This window comes from Piliocolobus tephrosceles, chromosome 6 (genome assembly GCF_002776525.5).
Source record: "Piliocolobus tephrosceles isolate RC106 chromosome 6, ASM277652v3, whole genome shotgun sequence".
NCBI lineage: Eukaryota > Metazoa > Chordata > Mammalia > Primates > Cercopithecidae > Piliocolobus > Piliocolobus tephrosceles.
This window is the reverse complement of record NC_045439.1, coordinates 47,424,071-47,441,619: the sequence shown is the minus strand read 5'-3', so window position 1 is coordinate 47,441,619 and position 17,549 is coordinate 47,424,071. Positions and strand designations below refer to the sequence as shown.

The 17,549-nt window shown below is 35.0% G+C and overlaps 1 protein-coding gene across 1 annotated transcript in view; it reads left to right on the top strand.

Annotated features, from left to right (window-relative positions):
- The window catches only part of LRRC9 (leucine rich repeat containing 9), a 141,735-nt gene that overhangs the window by 49,646 nt on the left and 74,540 nt on the right, over positions 1-17,549 (top strand). The window contains exons 13-17 of the mRNA XM_026456290.2: positions 1,684-1,816; positions 4,195-4,317; positions 4,951-5,066; positions 8,110-8,322; positions 11,349-11,468. Coding sequence (XP_026312075.1) covers positions 1,684-1,816; positions 4,195-4,317; positions 4,951-5,066; positions 8,110-8,322; positions 11,349-11,468 — 705 coding nt within the window. The remainder of the gene's footprint in view (positions 1-1,683; positions 1,817-4,194; positions 4,318-4,950; positions 5,067-8,109; positions 8,323-11,348; positions 11,469-17,549) is intronic.

Sequence of the window (17,549 nt, the reverse complement as noted above, 5' to 3'; positions counted from 1 at the left end):
CTGCAAACTGGTTAAGTGTTAGTTAAGTGGTGATCAACTGAGAATGTTTATTGTAACACATTTGTTTTATTGAAGTATAATCATCTGTGTGCATTTTTCTACCAGTTTTTAAGCTCAGGATCTGTATTTATAGAGTAGATTCTTAGTAGAAATCTAGTGAAGGAATGGATGTTAGATAGATGGATAGCAATCACACCTATTTTTATACCTTCATATGTTTTCCTCCTCTTAAAATATAATTTCATTTCAAATTTCTGATTATTTGAATTATGTCCAATCTTCAAAGCCTACCCATGATTTCATTACCTCTATAAACTCCTTCCCAATCCCTTCAGTTAGAAAGTATATCTTATTTGACACATCTTGTGATGCCTTGTATTTTTTTAATTATCGTGTATAGTTTCTATCTTTGCCTTTCTTAACTGAGGACCAAGACTATACTGTAACCTTACAATGTCATGCACATGGGTCATATCAAATGGATATTTAGTGATGTTCATTGAAAGTCTAAGAAGGTTACTTACTGGGGTTGGAATTTGTGGTCAGATAAGCCCTATTAGAGTATAGTCATCCATCAGTATCTCTGGGGGATTGGTTCCAGGACTCATGCAGATACCAAAATCTGCAAATACACAAGCTCATTATATAAAATGGTGCAGTATTTGCATATAACCTACACATATCCTCCTGTGTACTCTAAAACTCCTCTAGACTACTTATAATGCAATGAGAATACTATTTAAATAGTTGTTATACTGCATTGTTTATTATTTGTATTATTTTGTATTGCATTTTTTTCCTAAATATTTTCAGTCCATGGTTGGTTGAATCCTTAGATGTGGGGACTGTGGACATGGAGGGCTGACTGTATTTATTTTTTAAGAATTTCTTTGGATTGCAGATTTCAATTAAAAAAATAGTAATTTGGCATTTACAGATAAGACATAATTCTAAGTAATTTGGCTATTAATGTTAAACAAATAGTAATTTCAAACCTTTGAGATTGTGACAAGGACAAATAGACCTGAGTTCAAATCATGACTTTGCCAATTACTAGTTCTGTCCTTGGAGAGATCGTATAATCTCTTTTAGCTCTAGTTTTCTTACTACTAAAATCTAAAAATAGAGATTTTTGGTTATTAGAGCTGTTTTCACAGCAAGCAGGTAATGTGAACATTACTGATAGAATACTTTCAAGAAACAAAGTTAGTCACAATACAAACTAGGACTTCCATGGCTTAGCACCTGAAAAGTGTTTTGTTTCCAGAAAACAATGTAGATTATTAGACCAAAAAATTATAGTATAAATAAGAATCTTCACTGATATAATACCTCATTCCATTAGATTTTCTTTTTGGAGTTAGCAAGATTACTAGTGGAATACTCATTGAAAGCTATTGCTCTTGCTCCACATAGTGTTGTCAGTCTTGACTGTGGCTGCTTTTCCAGGAACAATTTTTGTTCTGCATCACCTTTTATTAACCTATTTGCATACGAATTTAAGATATATAAATGGCTTTGCCAAATGAAGTTGCACATGAAGGTTATCTATTTCTTTTCAGTGAGTCTGGCCTGCAGATTTCTTTGCCCAGACACATAAACATAAAATAATAAACCCTCTGTATTGAAGTTGAAGTATTGTCAATTTTATGAAAATACTCAGACTTTGTTTTTTCTTTGCAGTTGCCTCTCAAAAGAGAAGCCGTCATTCTTTCTAACAGTTTAAGTATAAGTGAGTGTCCCAGAATTGAATTTTTACAGCAAAAGCACAAAGATGAGAAGAAAAACTCTCTTAAGCATGAGCTCTTCAGACATGGTAAATACAAATATGCCATGTTTCTGAACTTTTAAGTTCTAAGTCTTCAAACTCATTAATTATCTTCATATCATTTCTGATACTTGGTTTTCTCAACCAAGGAGATGTTCTTCAAACCATTTTATGTCATATTTACCAATGTTGTAATACATGACTTTCTCATCATTAATTTAGCCACACTTTTAACAGATACTTACTGAGTGATTATTATGTCAGCATTAAGAGGAACATTTGTTACTCAGATATTTAATTCAACTTTTCAAGGACATTTTTCACAGTCTGCTTTTGTTCATTATGTTGTCTCACAAAAACTCAACATATATATTATATATATAATATATATATATATGCGCTACACACACATACACCAAATTCACAGGAAAGAGAAAATAATTTGGCCCATATATGTGATAATTATATAATAATTATATAAAGTACTTCGGAAGGTAGGCCTGATTTGTCCTGAATCATCATAATGTAAGATGATAAGAAAACCTGGGTTTAGGTTAAAATTAGCTAAAGACAAATTGGAAAGTGTATGGATTGCTTTATAACTTGTAAGACAAATTTTTGATAACTTACTCATAGTTACTAGTATTTCATTTGCAGCTTGAATATGTAGAAATATAAGTACACAAACCAATTTATAGGACACTTCTGGAGAGATTCCCTGGTCCCACGGATTGGGGAAAAAGACTACAGCTTATCATGCCTTTCTTGCCTCACCCTCTTCCACTGCACATTCCTTAGTTCCACAAGTATTTATTGAATGCTTATTGTGTGTTAGGCACCGGAAGGGATACAGTCTATGCAAACTAGACAGTTTCATCTTTATGGTGCTTATAAATATTAATAATCATAAATATAAAATCATAGTATCATATAGGAGCTATAAACATATAGTATTAATGCATAGTACCAAAGGATGTATAATATGGAGAATAGATCAGGTCAGGGAGTAAGGAACACCTATTCTTTAGTCTCAACCATCCAACCTACTAAAGCAGGGTCTCTAACCCCTGGCCTCCAACTGGTTGCACTTTGTGGCCTGTTAGGAACCTGGCCACACAGCAGGAGGTGAGCAGGGGGCAAGTGAGCAAAGCTTCATCTTTCTTTACAGCCACTCCCCATCATTCGCATTACCGCATGAGCTCCACCTCCTGTCACATCAGTGGCAGCATTAGATTCTTATAGGGGCACAAACCCTATTGTGAACTGCACATGTGAGGGATCTGGGTTGTGTGCTCCTTATGAGAACCTAATGCCTGATGATATGTCACTTGTCTCCCATCACCCCCAGACGGGACCATCTAGATGCAGGAAAACAAGCTCAGGGCTCCCACTGATTCTACATTATGGTGAGTTGTATAATTATTTTATTATATGTTACAATGTAATAATAATAGAAATAAAGTACACAATAAATATAATACACTTGAATCATCCTGAAACCATCCTCCCATCCCCAGTCTGCGGGAAAATTGTCTTCCATGAAACCAGTCCCTGGTGCCAAAAAGGTTGGAGACCACTGTACTAAAGAACTTGTGTTAACTTAATTCTATAAGAATGACATTCTAGGTTCCAGAATGCTAAGGTGAATCATTCTGAACTAAACAATATGTGTTTTGCAGTTTTTTTATTCAGTTAATAATAATTATAAAATTAAGCAGGTTATTTAGTCTAGAAAGAACTCCTTAACTCCTTACTTGGAAAAAATCTTTTGTTCTTTATCATTCTTCTCCATTTTCATATTAAGAATACCTCATAATAATCTGCTAGATCCTGCTGGAATGTTTTCCAAAACAATTAGGTTCTCCTAATTTACATTTTATATCTTGTACATAGTAAAAGCAAACAAAATTTATTTGAACGTTTTATGTATTATGATTATAAATTCTATTTTTAGATTCTTGACTTTAGGATTTAATGAATCCCAAGGATCCTTAAGAATCTAAAGGGAAACGAAATGTTTATTCATTAAGTAGACATATATCGAGTGTCTCCTAAGATCTAGGCTATGTGCTAGGTGCTACTGAACTTTTACCCAGTTAAAAACAACACAAATTTATTTTTAACTACTTAAAAAACCTTGCCAAATTAATGTGTTCTTTCCTTCTCCCTCTTCTGTAAAGCTTTGCTTGATATAATCACACAACACCTCTTTTATAATCATTTCATTTATTCAATAAATATTTGTTGAGCATCTATTTTGGATTGAGCAATGTGCTATGCGCTATACAGGAGCAAACAAAAGAGCTAGCATCTTTGTGTTTGCAGAACATACAAACAGTTTAGTCTTTAAGCCAATAAAGAAGGTTATGTTGGAAATTTATTAAAGTTAATTATTCTTAAGAATTGCTTCTTTTTTTTATATTTAGGCATCCTCCTCATTACAAAAGTTTTCCTTGGCCAGAGTGCTCAGGCCCATGAAAAAGAATCCATCAGTCAATCCAACTATCCAATGGTTAATTCAGTGTTCATTCCTCGGAAATATTTACTAAGTATGTCTGTCATAAAGATTAATGTGGTTTCATCTCTCTGAATGAAAAACGTTTGTGTTTAATACGGATACTCACAGTTTTATTTCTACTTAACAAAGTTTGTAGAATTTTCTACAAAAATGTTACTAGCCACTAATAATTTTTATATTTCCTATCTTAAAGACATTTATGTATGGGTGTGGGTAGATAATCTGGCAAATTTTAATGTAATTATCTATTTGTGTGTGTGTGTTCATTTTCAAAGAATTAAAAAATCACCCAACTTTTAACAAGAGTTTTAGAGAAATACATTTGTCAAAATTACATGGCCACACATTGAAAAGTGAAAAAGTATGAAAAGGAAGAGGATATGAATAAAATTAAGCACTACTAGTCTATGTAGTGAAAGGATGACTAGTAAGTATTTATATAACTAAAAAGCTAGAGTGGAAAAGATGAAAGAAAAAATCCTCAATAATATAACTGTTGCAACTTACTGACTTTGTTATTTATTAAAAATGAAAGAAAAATTCTTCAATAACATAACTGTTGCAACTTATGGAGTTTGTTATTTATTAATCTATGTAAGAATGAAAAAGTATCTTTCAATTTGAGGCAATGTGTTTGCTTTGCTTGTTTTTGTTTTTACTCTAGATTCTGTCATGGGACAAAGAAACTGTGATTGCAGTGTTCGGCAGTGCAAGTGGTTTGTCTTTGATCATGATCTTGTTTTGCCAGAATACGTTGTTGAATTTGAGTATATTACAATGGTATGAATTGTTACATATTTTTAAAGACTAGATAGTGGGAATAGAGTAGTAATTTGAAGTCAAATAATGCTATGTCAAGTTTATATTATGTGCCTGCGTGTATAATTGTTATTTTGTGAATAACTTAATTTTCAAAACAAGTCATTATGACAACTAATATTTTTTAGGCAAATAATCAAATGATTAATATATGGTTGTACTCTCACTGGAAAAGATTGAGTCTACTTTGAAGATTCAAAATACATTGAAACTACATTGAAGAATAAACATGAACATTTTGCCCTCACTTTAACCTCACTGCCTGCCATTCTCCTTCACCACTGTTAACAGTTTTATGGGTTTGCTTTCAATCCTTTTTCTATGCATTTGCATATATAATAACAGATACCATTTGACATAGTAGAAATAAGGTCTAAGTATTCTGTGGTTTTTTTGCTTTTAACAATATGTTTTGAACATATTTCCACTGTAGTACATATAGATGGGTATTTCATTATTTTGGTGGCTGTATATCATTCAGTAATACTAATTTATTTAATTAGTCCCCTGTTGATAGATTGTGTCCATATTTATTATTTAAAATAATATTTCAGTGAACATCATTGTGGATGTATCTTTATACAAATATGGAAGTTTCTCTACAGGATAGATTTGTAAAACTTGGGAGAGTCAAAGGATATATGCATCTTAAATTTTGTTAGATTTTGCCAAATTCTCTCCACAAAGACTTGACTGTTTTACAAATTTCCAAGTGTGTCTGACAGTGCATGCCTCATTACATTTGCCAACACAAGATATTATCAGTCTCTTTTGGCCAGTATGGCGGGCAAAAAACAAGATATTTTATTCTTTCATATGCTTAAAATTATTTAGAGTTGTATGAACCAACTGTTATATATTTTGACCATTTTCTATTAAACTCTGTCTTTCTTGTATTAATTGGGAAAATCCTTACATACATTCTGGATATTAGTACTTTATCTTAGCCCAGGCATGGTGGCTCACACCTGTAATCCCAGGAGTTCAAGGTGAGAGGATTGCTTGAACCCAGGAGTTTGAGGCCAGCCTGGGCAACATAGTGAGACCTTGTCTCTACAAAAAATTTTAAAAATTTAAAAAATAAAAAATCATTTATCTTATATATGTTGCAAATATTTTCTGTCACTCGCCTTTTAATTTTAATTGTAAGAAAAAACTCGTCATTTTAATTTGTAATTCACAAGTTAATTTTTAAGAGGTCAGCTCTCTCAATCTTATCCTGTATGAATTCTGAATTTTGTGTCTTATTTCAAAAGGCTTGTAATAAATATTCTTTATTTTCTTATAATACTTACATAACTTGTTTTAAAGCCTTTAACTTTTTTAATCCATCTAGAAATTGTTTTATGGTGTGTGAGGTAGAAAAGTGGTCAATTTTTTAAATGAATAAATACTTATTTAGGCATTACCTTTTCTGCTCTATTTTGAAATACAATCTTTATTGTTAAAATTATTTGCATATATTAGGAATCTGTCTATATGAATCTATTCTGTTCCATCAAGCTCTTTCATCTAATTTTGGATCACTATCATATTTGTTTGGGTTATTACAAACTTCATATATCTTGGTATGTGATAGGGCAAATCCCCTTCCTCTGTCCCCACTCATCTTTTTAAACTGTTTTTGACTATTCTTAAACAGTATCTTTTTCCAAATAAAATTTAGAACAGCTTGTCAAGCTCTATTTTAAAATCTTATTAAAATATGATTGAAATTATATTGAATTTAAAACTTAATTTGGTGTGAACTGACTACTTTGCAGTATTGGACTTCTTGTCCTAGGAACATGATAGTCTATCTACTCCATTTACTCAGGTCCTGTCTAATAGTTTTCTTTATATAGGTCTCCAACATTTCTTGTTTAGTTCTGGGCATTTATATGTTATATTGCTATAATGAATAGGATTATATTAGTCAAGTATGCCTTTAGCAAAAGATACAGAAACCCAGACAAACAGTAAGCAGATAGAAGTTCATTTAACTCACATAACAAGTCAAGAGATGGGCAATACCTGGCAGTTGTGACCATTCAATGATGTCAGCAAAGACCTATCATCATCCTCCTGCTTGCCACTTCATGAGCTCTTTTGATGTGATGATTCAATTCTTTCTTCTCTTCTGGAAAGCTTGCTTCTCTTAGTTCCTTGGTTATTTCTTCTCTTCCATTCTCTATTAGGCCCTCTGGAACACCCCTATTAGTTAAATATTGGATGTTCCAAATTGATCCTTCATGCCTTTTAATTTTTTCTCTTCTATTTTATACTCTATTTTTAAATTATTTGTTTTGAACTATTTTCTCAATCTTAGCTTCAGCATTGCTAATTTGATCTGCTACCATATCCACTTGTTTCTCAGGGTATTTACTAAATTTTTATTTTAATAATTGTTTTTATTTTAGCTTTGAAGTGTATGTCCTTTTCTTTTCCATAGCAGCTTATTCTTTTATCATAGATACTTTATTGTCCTAGATTTTTAAAAATTCTCTGATGAAGTATTTTTGTTTCTTCTAGAACCAGTTCTGTTTGTTTATGTGGCTCTTGCTCATTCATCCACAATTCTTACCGTAATTACTGAATTACCTGATAATTAAGGTAACTAATTGCTCTTTGTTCAAGTTTCTCTGGATCTGATTTTAAAAGTGTTTATCTCTTGCATATTCTTCAGCCAGAGGTTACGTTTCTGATCCATTTGCCTGTCAATTCAGTCCTTTCTGATTTATGTGTCACAATTTCTAGACCTTTGTAGGTACCTTCTTCACTGTTATGAAATATTTTTAAATTATCTTTTGCCAGTTTTAAGAAATTTTCAGTGGGGGGGAATAGATACACCATGCGTAGCCTACAATTTTAATCTGCTCTCATAGATGTCCTAATGTGATTCTGATAATCACAGATATGACTGTATAACTAAAAATGTCAACTCATCTTTTCTACATAGCCTGTTTGTTTTTCAAAATGACAAATACAGCAACTGATTTTGCAATATTTTTAATACATTTTTTAGGTCAAGTCACCCTCTTTATTTTCTGTATTCAACAATGTTATTCTAGAAGAAAGCAAAAAAAGCCCAGAAGGATCAGTATTTTCCAAGGATTTGAAATTTGATGATGAAGTTATAAAAATGGAGCCCAGAATCAAGGCCCGACCAAAACTGATTAGTTTGGATGATAAAACAATACTTTCCCTTGCAAAAACTAGTGTTTACAGTCATATTGTGGTGAGTATTGTGAGGAATACAGCTTTGAAACAGGAATCTTGAATTTGGAATCAGAATCTAGCATGTGAAGTCAAAAGATACTAAACTGCCTGTCTTGATGATGCCAGGTACAATGCTACCTAAAGTGCCCATTTCTCTTTTTCTACATGGATTAAAACAGTGCTCTCTAGTAGTAATATAATGTGAACCACATATGTAATTTTTACTTCTCTAGTGGCTGTTTTTAAAAGTATTTTTAAAAAGTAAAATTAATTTTAATAATACATTTTATTTAACTGAAATATCTTAGTTTGTTTTCTGTTTCTATAACAAAATACCACAGAGTGAGTAATTTATAAGAAAATACTTTTTTTAGCTCATCGTTCTGGAGGCTGGGACATCCAAGAGCATGGTGCCTGCATCTGGTGAGGTCCTCTTGCAGTGTCATAAAATGGCAGTGGGCATCACATGGCAAGAAGGCAAGAGCAACAGAGCCAGATAGAGCTGATTTTATAACAAATTTACTCCCAAGATAATAGACTCACTCCTCTGAAAGTGACATTGATCCATTCATAAATGCAGAAGGATTAAGTTTCTAACATATGAACTTTTGGGGGACACATTCAAACTATAGCACTTGCATATCAAAAATATTAGCATGTTAACATGGAACCAGTATGAATATTCATTAATGAGGTAATTTCATCCTAACTCTTAATTCTGAAGTATATTTACACTCTGAGCACATTAAGACTAGTCACATTTCAAGTGCTCAATAGCCATTTGAGGTGGCCTTCCAATTAGCAAGGGATTTTATTCCCGAATAACCAGTCAGCTCTCTTTAATAAGATAAAGGCAGATAAGTTTTAAATAAGCTTCTAGAATTAATCAACATAGAATATGGGATCTTTACAAAATTAATCAACAGAAATCAGGATACTTATTAAAGTGACTTACTTTATGCTGAGACAATTCTATTGAGCTATTAGGCCTACTTCCATGTCTGACTTTTAGATGTGTTCATTTCAGATCTGCTGCTACCACTCTATCCAAACTACTACAATTTCTGACCTAGACTATTACGCCAGCCTTCCAACCAGACTCTCTGTACTCTACTATTGCAATATTGCACAACTCCAGAAGGCAAAATTCACATTATATTCTCTTTAGTGTGCCCTTTGAGTGCCATTCATTATATAACTGAATAGAACTCAATACAAGATAAGGGGAGTAGGATGCCTCTAGAGTTATGCAACAGAGGCCCTGTCCTGTGTCTGTAAATGTGCAGTATAATAAGAGCAATCTTCTGGCTGACGGTATTGATAAATTGTTATTTCTGCACTATAATATCTAGATTTACTATTTTAGTAAGAAATTAGTTTACCTGCATCAAAAACATCAATTTAGTGGAGGAAATAGATATGTGAACACATGTGGGAAGCTCAGGGTTACTGGGAGAGATTTATAGAAAGAGGTGAGCTTTGAGTGGATTTCTGAAGGACATGAGAAATTTAGTTGTTTACATCTTCCAGACAGAGAAAATATTCTTACCTGTAGAAACATGGTTTTGAAAGATCCAGATGTCTTCAGGGACCACTGAAAAATTTAGTATGTTGAGAATATAGTGTTACAGTGGTGGAGGGTAAAGACGTAGGTTGGAATTCAAGAAAGACACTTGAAGCCAGGGCTGGAAGAGTATGAGGTTGTAGCCAAATTAGGATGGATTTTGGAAACCAAATTTTAAAGTTTAGATTCTTCTGTTTAAGGAACAGACTCTTTTTAAAGACCCTAACTTTGATAGCTTATGAATGGAATTAACTGAAATCAGACTGGTGGTATAGAAATTCAGTAGAAAACTATTGCACTATCCAAAAGAAAAATCCATTCATTTCTTCACTGGATAACCAGAAAACCAGCTGCACCATTATATCACCACTACCACTGCCTAAGTCTGCTAAGGCACTGATAATGGTGATATAATGGTGTGGCCTGTTTGAGAAACAGTTCTACAATCAAATGTATAAAGAAAAGAGGGAAAGGGGGTGATCAACAGTATGTTAGATAGTGAAGCTCTTTATCAGACACATAGGGAAGATAAATTCAGTTGTGGACATGTTAAATGTAAGGTTTCTGTAGAATATATCATGGATGATACCCATCTGTGACTTGTAAAATCACTAGTCTGCATAAATTGGCCCTTAACAATTTTAGCTAATTTTGACAGCTATTAGAAATTTAATTGTTTCTCCCTTCTAGGAATTTTGTTATGTCCACAATATAAGGCATAATGGTGGTGGTGAATGAAGATAGCTGGGAGATAGATACTCGATACTGTAGTCAGTTGCATTAATACATTTGCTTGTGCCCTTGTTTATTTTGCAAGCTATACATAAATACAGTATTCACTTGATATCACTCATAATGGTATAAAGACAGAAAACCATATAGGCATCAGGATCTCTCCTTTAGTATAAATGTGTAACAACATTTGTTTTTATATAGCCTAGAATGAAATGGACAAGAAAAGTCTGGGCCAAATTCTGATGTAGGTGTTGTCTTAAACAATCTCCCACCTCCTCCTTTGACCTTCTGTCCTCCTACTTCAACACCCTCAGCCTTTCTTCTTTGGTTTGGTGCCCTCATACATTTTCCTGCCATCTCTCTTCCATGAGGTATCCTACCTGATACCCCAAATTTTTAGGGTCTCCATTGTTCACTGGTTAGCCTGAGAAATAGATCTACCCTAATAAATATCTTAACACATATATTTATTTTCTAAAAAGAATTTCATGCCAATTGTTGATAAACTTAGACAAAGTGAGAAATCATATTAATCAAGAACCAGGTCTAGTGATACTATTACAAACGATCTTTTAACATCATAGATTTTTTTCTTATTGACAGTTTCTTAATGTTATTTAAAATAACATATATTTTGTAGTATACTGACTCAAATAATTGTTCTAAACATTTTAGATATCCACACTTTAGTTTGATGTAGAACGTAACCTGTATTATTTTTTAATGTATATTTTATTTTACTTCAGAGTCTGAATCTACATGGAAACGGCTTGAGTAAATTGAGAGATCTCTCCAAGTTAACAGGACTTCGAAAACTAAATATTAGCTTTAATGAATTTACCTGTTTAGATGATGTATACCACTTGGTAAGAACTGTTCCTTTGAATCTAAAAAAGTGAAACTCATAGAAGCAGAAAGTAGAATGGTGGTTATCAGGGCCTAAGGGCTAGGGGAAATGGGGAGATATTGGTCAAAGGGTATAAACTTTTAGTTATAAATTAGACAAGTTCTAGGTATCTAATGCACAGCAAGGGTGGTGATGGATGTGTTAATTTGATTGCGGTAATCATTACACAGTTATATCAAATCATTACATTATACACCTTGAACATCTGCCAATTTAATTTTTTTTTCATTATTATACTTTAAGTTCTAGGGTACATGTGCACAACGTGCAGGTTTGTTACATATGTATACATGTGCCATGTTGGTGTGTTGCACCCATTAACTGGTCATTTACATTAGGTATATCTCCTAATGCTATCCCTCCCTCCTACCCCCTCCCCACAGTAGGCCCCGGTGTGTGATGTTCCCCTTCCTGTGTCCAAGTGATCTCATTGTTCAGTTCCCACCTATGAGTGAGAACATGCGGTGTTTGGTTTTCTGTTCTTGCGACAGTTTGCTGAGAATGATGGTTTCCAGCTGCATCCATGTCCCTACAAAGGACACAAACTCATCTTTTTTTATGGCTGCATAGTATTCCATGGTGTATATGTGCCACATTTTCTTAATCCAGTCTGTCACTGATGGACATTTGGGTTGATTCCAAGCCTTTGCTATTGTGAATAGTGCTGCAATAAACATATTTGTGCATGTGTCTTTATAACAGCATGATTTATAATCCTTTGGGTATATCCCCAGTAATGGGATGGCTGGGTCAAATGGTATTTCTAGTTCTAGATCCTTGAGGAATCGTCACACTGTTTTCCACAATGGTTGAACTAGTTTACAGTCCCACCAACAGTGTAAAAGTGCTCCTATTTCTCCACATCCTCTCCAGCACCTGTTGTTTCCTGATTTTTTAATGATTGCCATTCTAACTGGTGTGTGATGGCATCTCATTGTGATTTTGATTTGCATTTCTCTGACAGCAAGTGATGATGAGCATTTATTCATGTGTTTGTTGGCTGTATGAATGTCTTCTTTTGAGAAGTGTCTGTTCATATCCTTTGCCCACTTTTTGATGGGGTTTTGTTTTTTTTTTCTTGTAAATTTGTTTGAGTTCTGTGTAGGTTCTGGATATTAGCCCTTTGTCAGATGAGTAGATTGCAAAAATTTTCTCCCATTCTGTAGGTTGCCTGTTCACTCTGATGGTAGTTTCTTTTGCTGTGCAGAAGCTCTTTAGTTTAATTAGATCCCATTTGTCAATTTTGGCTTTTGTTGCCGTTGCTTTTGGTGTTTTAAACATGAAATCGTTGCCCATGCCTATGTCCTGAATGGTATTACCTAGGTTTTCTTATAGGGCTTTTATGGTTTTAGGTCTAACATTTAAGCCTCTAATCCATCTTGAATTAATTTTCGTACAAGGAGTAAGGAAAGGATCCGGTTTCAGCTTTCTCCTTATGGCTAGCCAATTTTCCCAGCACCATTTATTAAATAGGGAATACTTTCCCCATTTCTTGTTTTTGTCAGGTTTGTCAAAGATCAGATGGCTGTAGATGTGTGGTATTATTTCCGGGGGCTCTATTCTGTTCCATTGGTCTATATATGTGTTTTGGTACCAGTACCATGCTGTTTTGGTTACTGTAGCCTTGTAATATAGTTTGAAGTCAGGTAGCGTGATGCCTCCGGCTTTGTTCTTTTGGCTTAGGATTGTCTTGGCAATGTGGGTTCTTTTTTGCTTCCATATGAACTTTAAAGTAGTTTTTTCCAATTCTGTGAAGAAACTCATTGGTAGCTTGATGGGGATGGCATTGAATCTATAAATTACCTTGGGCAGTATGGTCATTTTCACAATACTGATTCTTCCTATCCATGAGCATGGAATGTTCTTCCATTTGTTTGTGTCCTCTTTTATTTCGTTGAGTAGTGGTTTGTAGTTCTCCTTGAAGAGGTCCTTCACATCCCTTGTAAGTTGGATTCCTAGGTATTTTATTCTCTTGGAAGCAATTTTGAAGGGGTGTTCAATCATTATTTGGCTCTCTGTTTGTCTGTTATTGGTGTATAGGAATGCTTGTGAATTTTACACACTGATTTTGTATCCTGAGACTTTGCTGAAGTTGCTTATCAGCTTAAGGAGATTTTCGGCTGATACGATGGGGTTTTCTAAATATACAATCATGTCATCTGCAAACAGGGACAATTTGACTTCCTCTTTTCCTAACTAAACACCCTTTATTTCTTTCATCTGCCTGATTGCCCTGGCCAGCACTTCCAACACTATGTTGAATAGGAGTGGTGAGAGAGGGCATCCATGTCTTGTGCCAGTTTTCAAAGGGAATGCTTCCAGTTTTTGCCCATTCAGTATGATATTGGCTGTGAGTTTGTCATAAATAGCTCTTATTATTTTGAGATACGTCCCATCAATACCTAGTTTATTGACAGTTTTTAGCATGAAGGGCTGTTGAATTTTGTCAAAGGCCTTTTCTGCATCTATTGAGATAATCATGTGGTTTTTGTCTTTGGTTCTGTTTATATGCTGGATTACGTTTATTGATTTGCGTATATTGAACCAGCCTTGCATCCCAGGGATGAAGCCCACTTGATTGTGGTGGAGAAGCGTTTTGAAGTGCTGCTGGATTCGCTTTGCCAGTATTTTATTGAGGATTTTTTGCATAGATGTTCATCAGGGATATTGGTCTAAAATTCTCTTTTTTTGTCATGTCTCTGCCAGGCTTTGGTATCAGGATGATGTTGGCCTCATGGAATGAGTTAGGGAGGATTCCCTCTTTTTCTATTGACTGGAATAGTTTCAGAAAGAATGGTACCAGCTCCCCCTTGTACCTCTGGTAGAATTTGGCTGTGAATTCGTCTGGTCCTGGACCTTTTTTGTTTGGTAGGCTATTAATTATTGCCTCAATTTCAGAGCCTGCTATTGGTCTATTCAGGGATTCAACTTCTTCCTGCTTTAGTCTTGGGAGAGTGTAAGTGTCCAGGAAATTTTCCATTTCTTCTAGGTTTTCTAGTTTATTTGCATAGAGGTGTTTACAGTATTCTCTGATGGTAGTTTGTATTTCTGTGGGGTCGGTGGTGATATCCCCTTTATCATTTTTTATTGTGTCTATTTGATTCTTCTCTCTTTTCTTCTTTATTAGTCTTGCTAGCAGTCTATCAATTTTGTTGATCTTTTCCAAAAACCGGCTCCTGGATTCATTGATTTTTTGGAGGGTGTTTAGTGTCTCTATCTTCTTCAGTTCTGCTCTGATCTTAGTTATTTCTTGCCTTCTGCTAGCTTTTGAATGTGTTTGCTCTTGCTTCTCCAGTTCTTTTAATTGTGATGTTAGGGTGTCAATTTTAGATCTTTCCTGCTTTCTCTTGTGGGCATTTAATGCTATAAATTTCCCTCTACACACTGCTTTAAATGTGTCCCAGAGATTCTGGTATGTTGTATCTTTCTTCTCATTGGTTTCAAAGAACATCTTTATTTCTGCCTTCATTTCGTTATGTACCCAGTAGTCATTCAGGAGCAGGTTGTTCAGTTTCCATGTAGTTGAGTGGTTTTGAGTTTCTTAGTCCTGAGTTCTAGTTTGATTGCACTGTGGTCTGAGAGACAGTTTGTTATAATTTCTGTTCTTTTACATTTGCTGAGGAGTGCTTTACTTCCAACTATGTGGTCAATTTTGGAATAAGTGCGATATGGTGCTGAGAAGAATGTATATTCTGTTGATTTGGGGTGGAAAGTTCTGTAGATGTCTATTAGGTCATCTGCTTGGTGCAGAGTTGAGTTCAATTCCTGGATATCTTTGTGAACTTTCTGTCTCGTTGATCTAATGTTGACAGTGGGGTGTTAAAGTCTCCCATTATTATTGTATGGGAGTCTAAGTCTCTTTGTAAGTCTCTAAGGACTTGCTTTATGAATCTGGGTGCTCCTGTATTGGGTGCATATATATTTCAGATAGTTAGCTCTTCCTGATGAATTGATCCCTTTACCATTATGTAATGAATGGCCTTCTTTGTCTCTTTTGATCTTTGATGGTTTAAAGTCTGTTTTATCAGAGATTGGGATTGCAACTCCTGCTTTTTTTTGTTTTCCATTTGCTTGGTAGATCTTCTTCCATCCCTTTATTTTGAGCCTATGTGTGTCTCTGCATGTGAGATGGGTCTCCTGAATACAGCAGACTATGGGTCTTGACTCTTTATCCAGTTTGCCAGTCGGTGTCTTTTAATTGGACCATTTAGTCTATTTACATTTAAGGTTAATATTGTTATGTGTGAACTTGATGCTGTCATCATGATATTAGCTGGTTATTTTGCTTGTTAGTTGATGCAGTTTCTTCCTAGCATTGGTGGTCTTTACATTTTGGCATGTTTTTGCAATGGCTGTAACCAGTTGTTCCTTTCCATGCTTAGTGCTTCCTTCAGGTACTCTTGTAGGGCACGCCTGGTGGTGACAAAATCTCTAAGCATTTCCTTGTCTCTAAAGGATTTTATTTCTCCTTCATTTATGAAGCTTAGTTTGGCTGGATATGAAATGCTGGGTTGAAAATTATTTTCTTTAAGAATGTTGAATATTGGCCCCCACTCTCTTCTGGCTTGGAGAGTTTCTGCCGAGAGATCTGCTGTTAGTCTGATGGGCTTCCCTTTGTGAGTAACCCTACCTTTCTCTCTGGCTGCCCTTAACATTTTTTCCTTCATTTCAAAATTGGTGAATCTGACAATTATGTGTCTTGGAGTTGCTCTTCTCGAGGAGTATCTTTGTGGCATTCTCCGTATTTCTTGAATTTGAATGCCGGCCTACCTTACTAGGTTGGGGAAGTTCTCCTGGATGATATCCTGCAGAGTGTTTTCCAACTTGGTTCCATTTTCCCCATCACTTTCAGGTATACCAATCAAATGTAGAGGTGGCCAGAGAGAGGAGAAACTCTACATTGATGTCTATGTGTATTTTTTCTTTTCTTTTCTTTTTTTTTTTTGAGACGGAGTCTTGTTCTGTCGTCCAGGCTGGAGTGCAGTGGCCGGATCTCGGCTCACTGCAAGCTCCGCCTCCCGAGTTCATGCCATTCTCCTGCCTCACAGCCTCCCGAGTAGCTGGGACTACAGGTGCCCGCCACCTTGCCCAGCTAGTTTTTTGTATTTTTTAGTAGAGACGGGGTTTCACCATGTTAGCCAGGATGGTCTCGATCTCCTGACGTCGTGATCCGCCCATCTCGGCCTCCCAGCGTGCTGGGATTACAGGCTTGAGCCACTGCGCCCAGCCTATGTGTGTTTTTTCATCTTTTTGTTATAAAATAAAACACAGATACAGAGAATTACATGCTATACATATGTTACTTAGTACATTGTTGTAAGGTGAAAATGCGTGTAATCAGTGCTCAGATCAAGAAATATAATTTTGCCACCTAGGGCAAAAGCCTCTTCTATGTGCCCCATGCCTTTCTCTCTCCACAATAAATCATTATCCTAACCTCTGCAGTAATCATCTTCCTGGATTTTTTCCTGATAGTTCTGTCACCCAAATGTACATCCCTAGCACAATAGTTTGGTTTTGCCATTTTAAAAAAATGTACTACTTTTTTTGTTGCTTTTGGCAACCAGTTACATTATTTTTAACAACTTGTTATCATTACAGTGGAAGTTTATATGCATTGTATAAAAACAGAAAATGTAGGCCAATGACAAATCATTCTCACCACCCAGAGATCAACCTTAACATCTTTGTACTCTGTCTTTTAAGTCGCTTTTAATTGATAGATTTCCCTTCCATTTCCCATATTTTATCTCTAGAAATACTTGAGCCTTTTGACCGAAAGAGTTTCCAGCAGCCTGGGATTTGCTTACTTAAGATACATCCGTATATACGTTCCATTTTCTATATTTCCTGCAAATGGGCAAGTGGATCCAGAGATAGGATCAGACCCAGGTTCCATTTTTCTAGCAAAACTAATGTTTGACAAGACTGTAGGAGACACGTGATATCTCAGTTGCACTTTTATGATGCCAAAAGCCATTATTACTTAATGCCGTTGGGGATTACAAAATGGTGATATTCTTATTCTATCATTATTTCA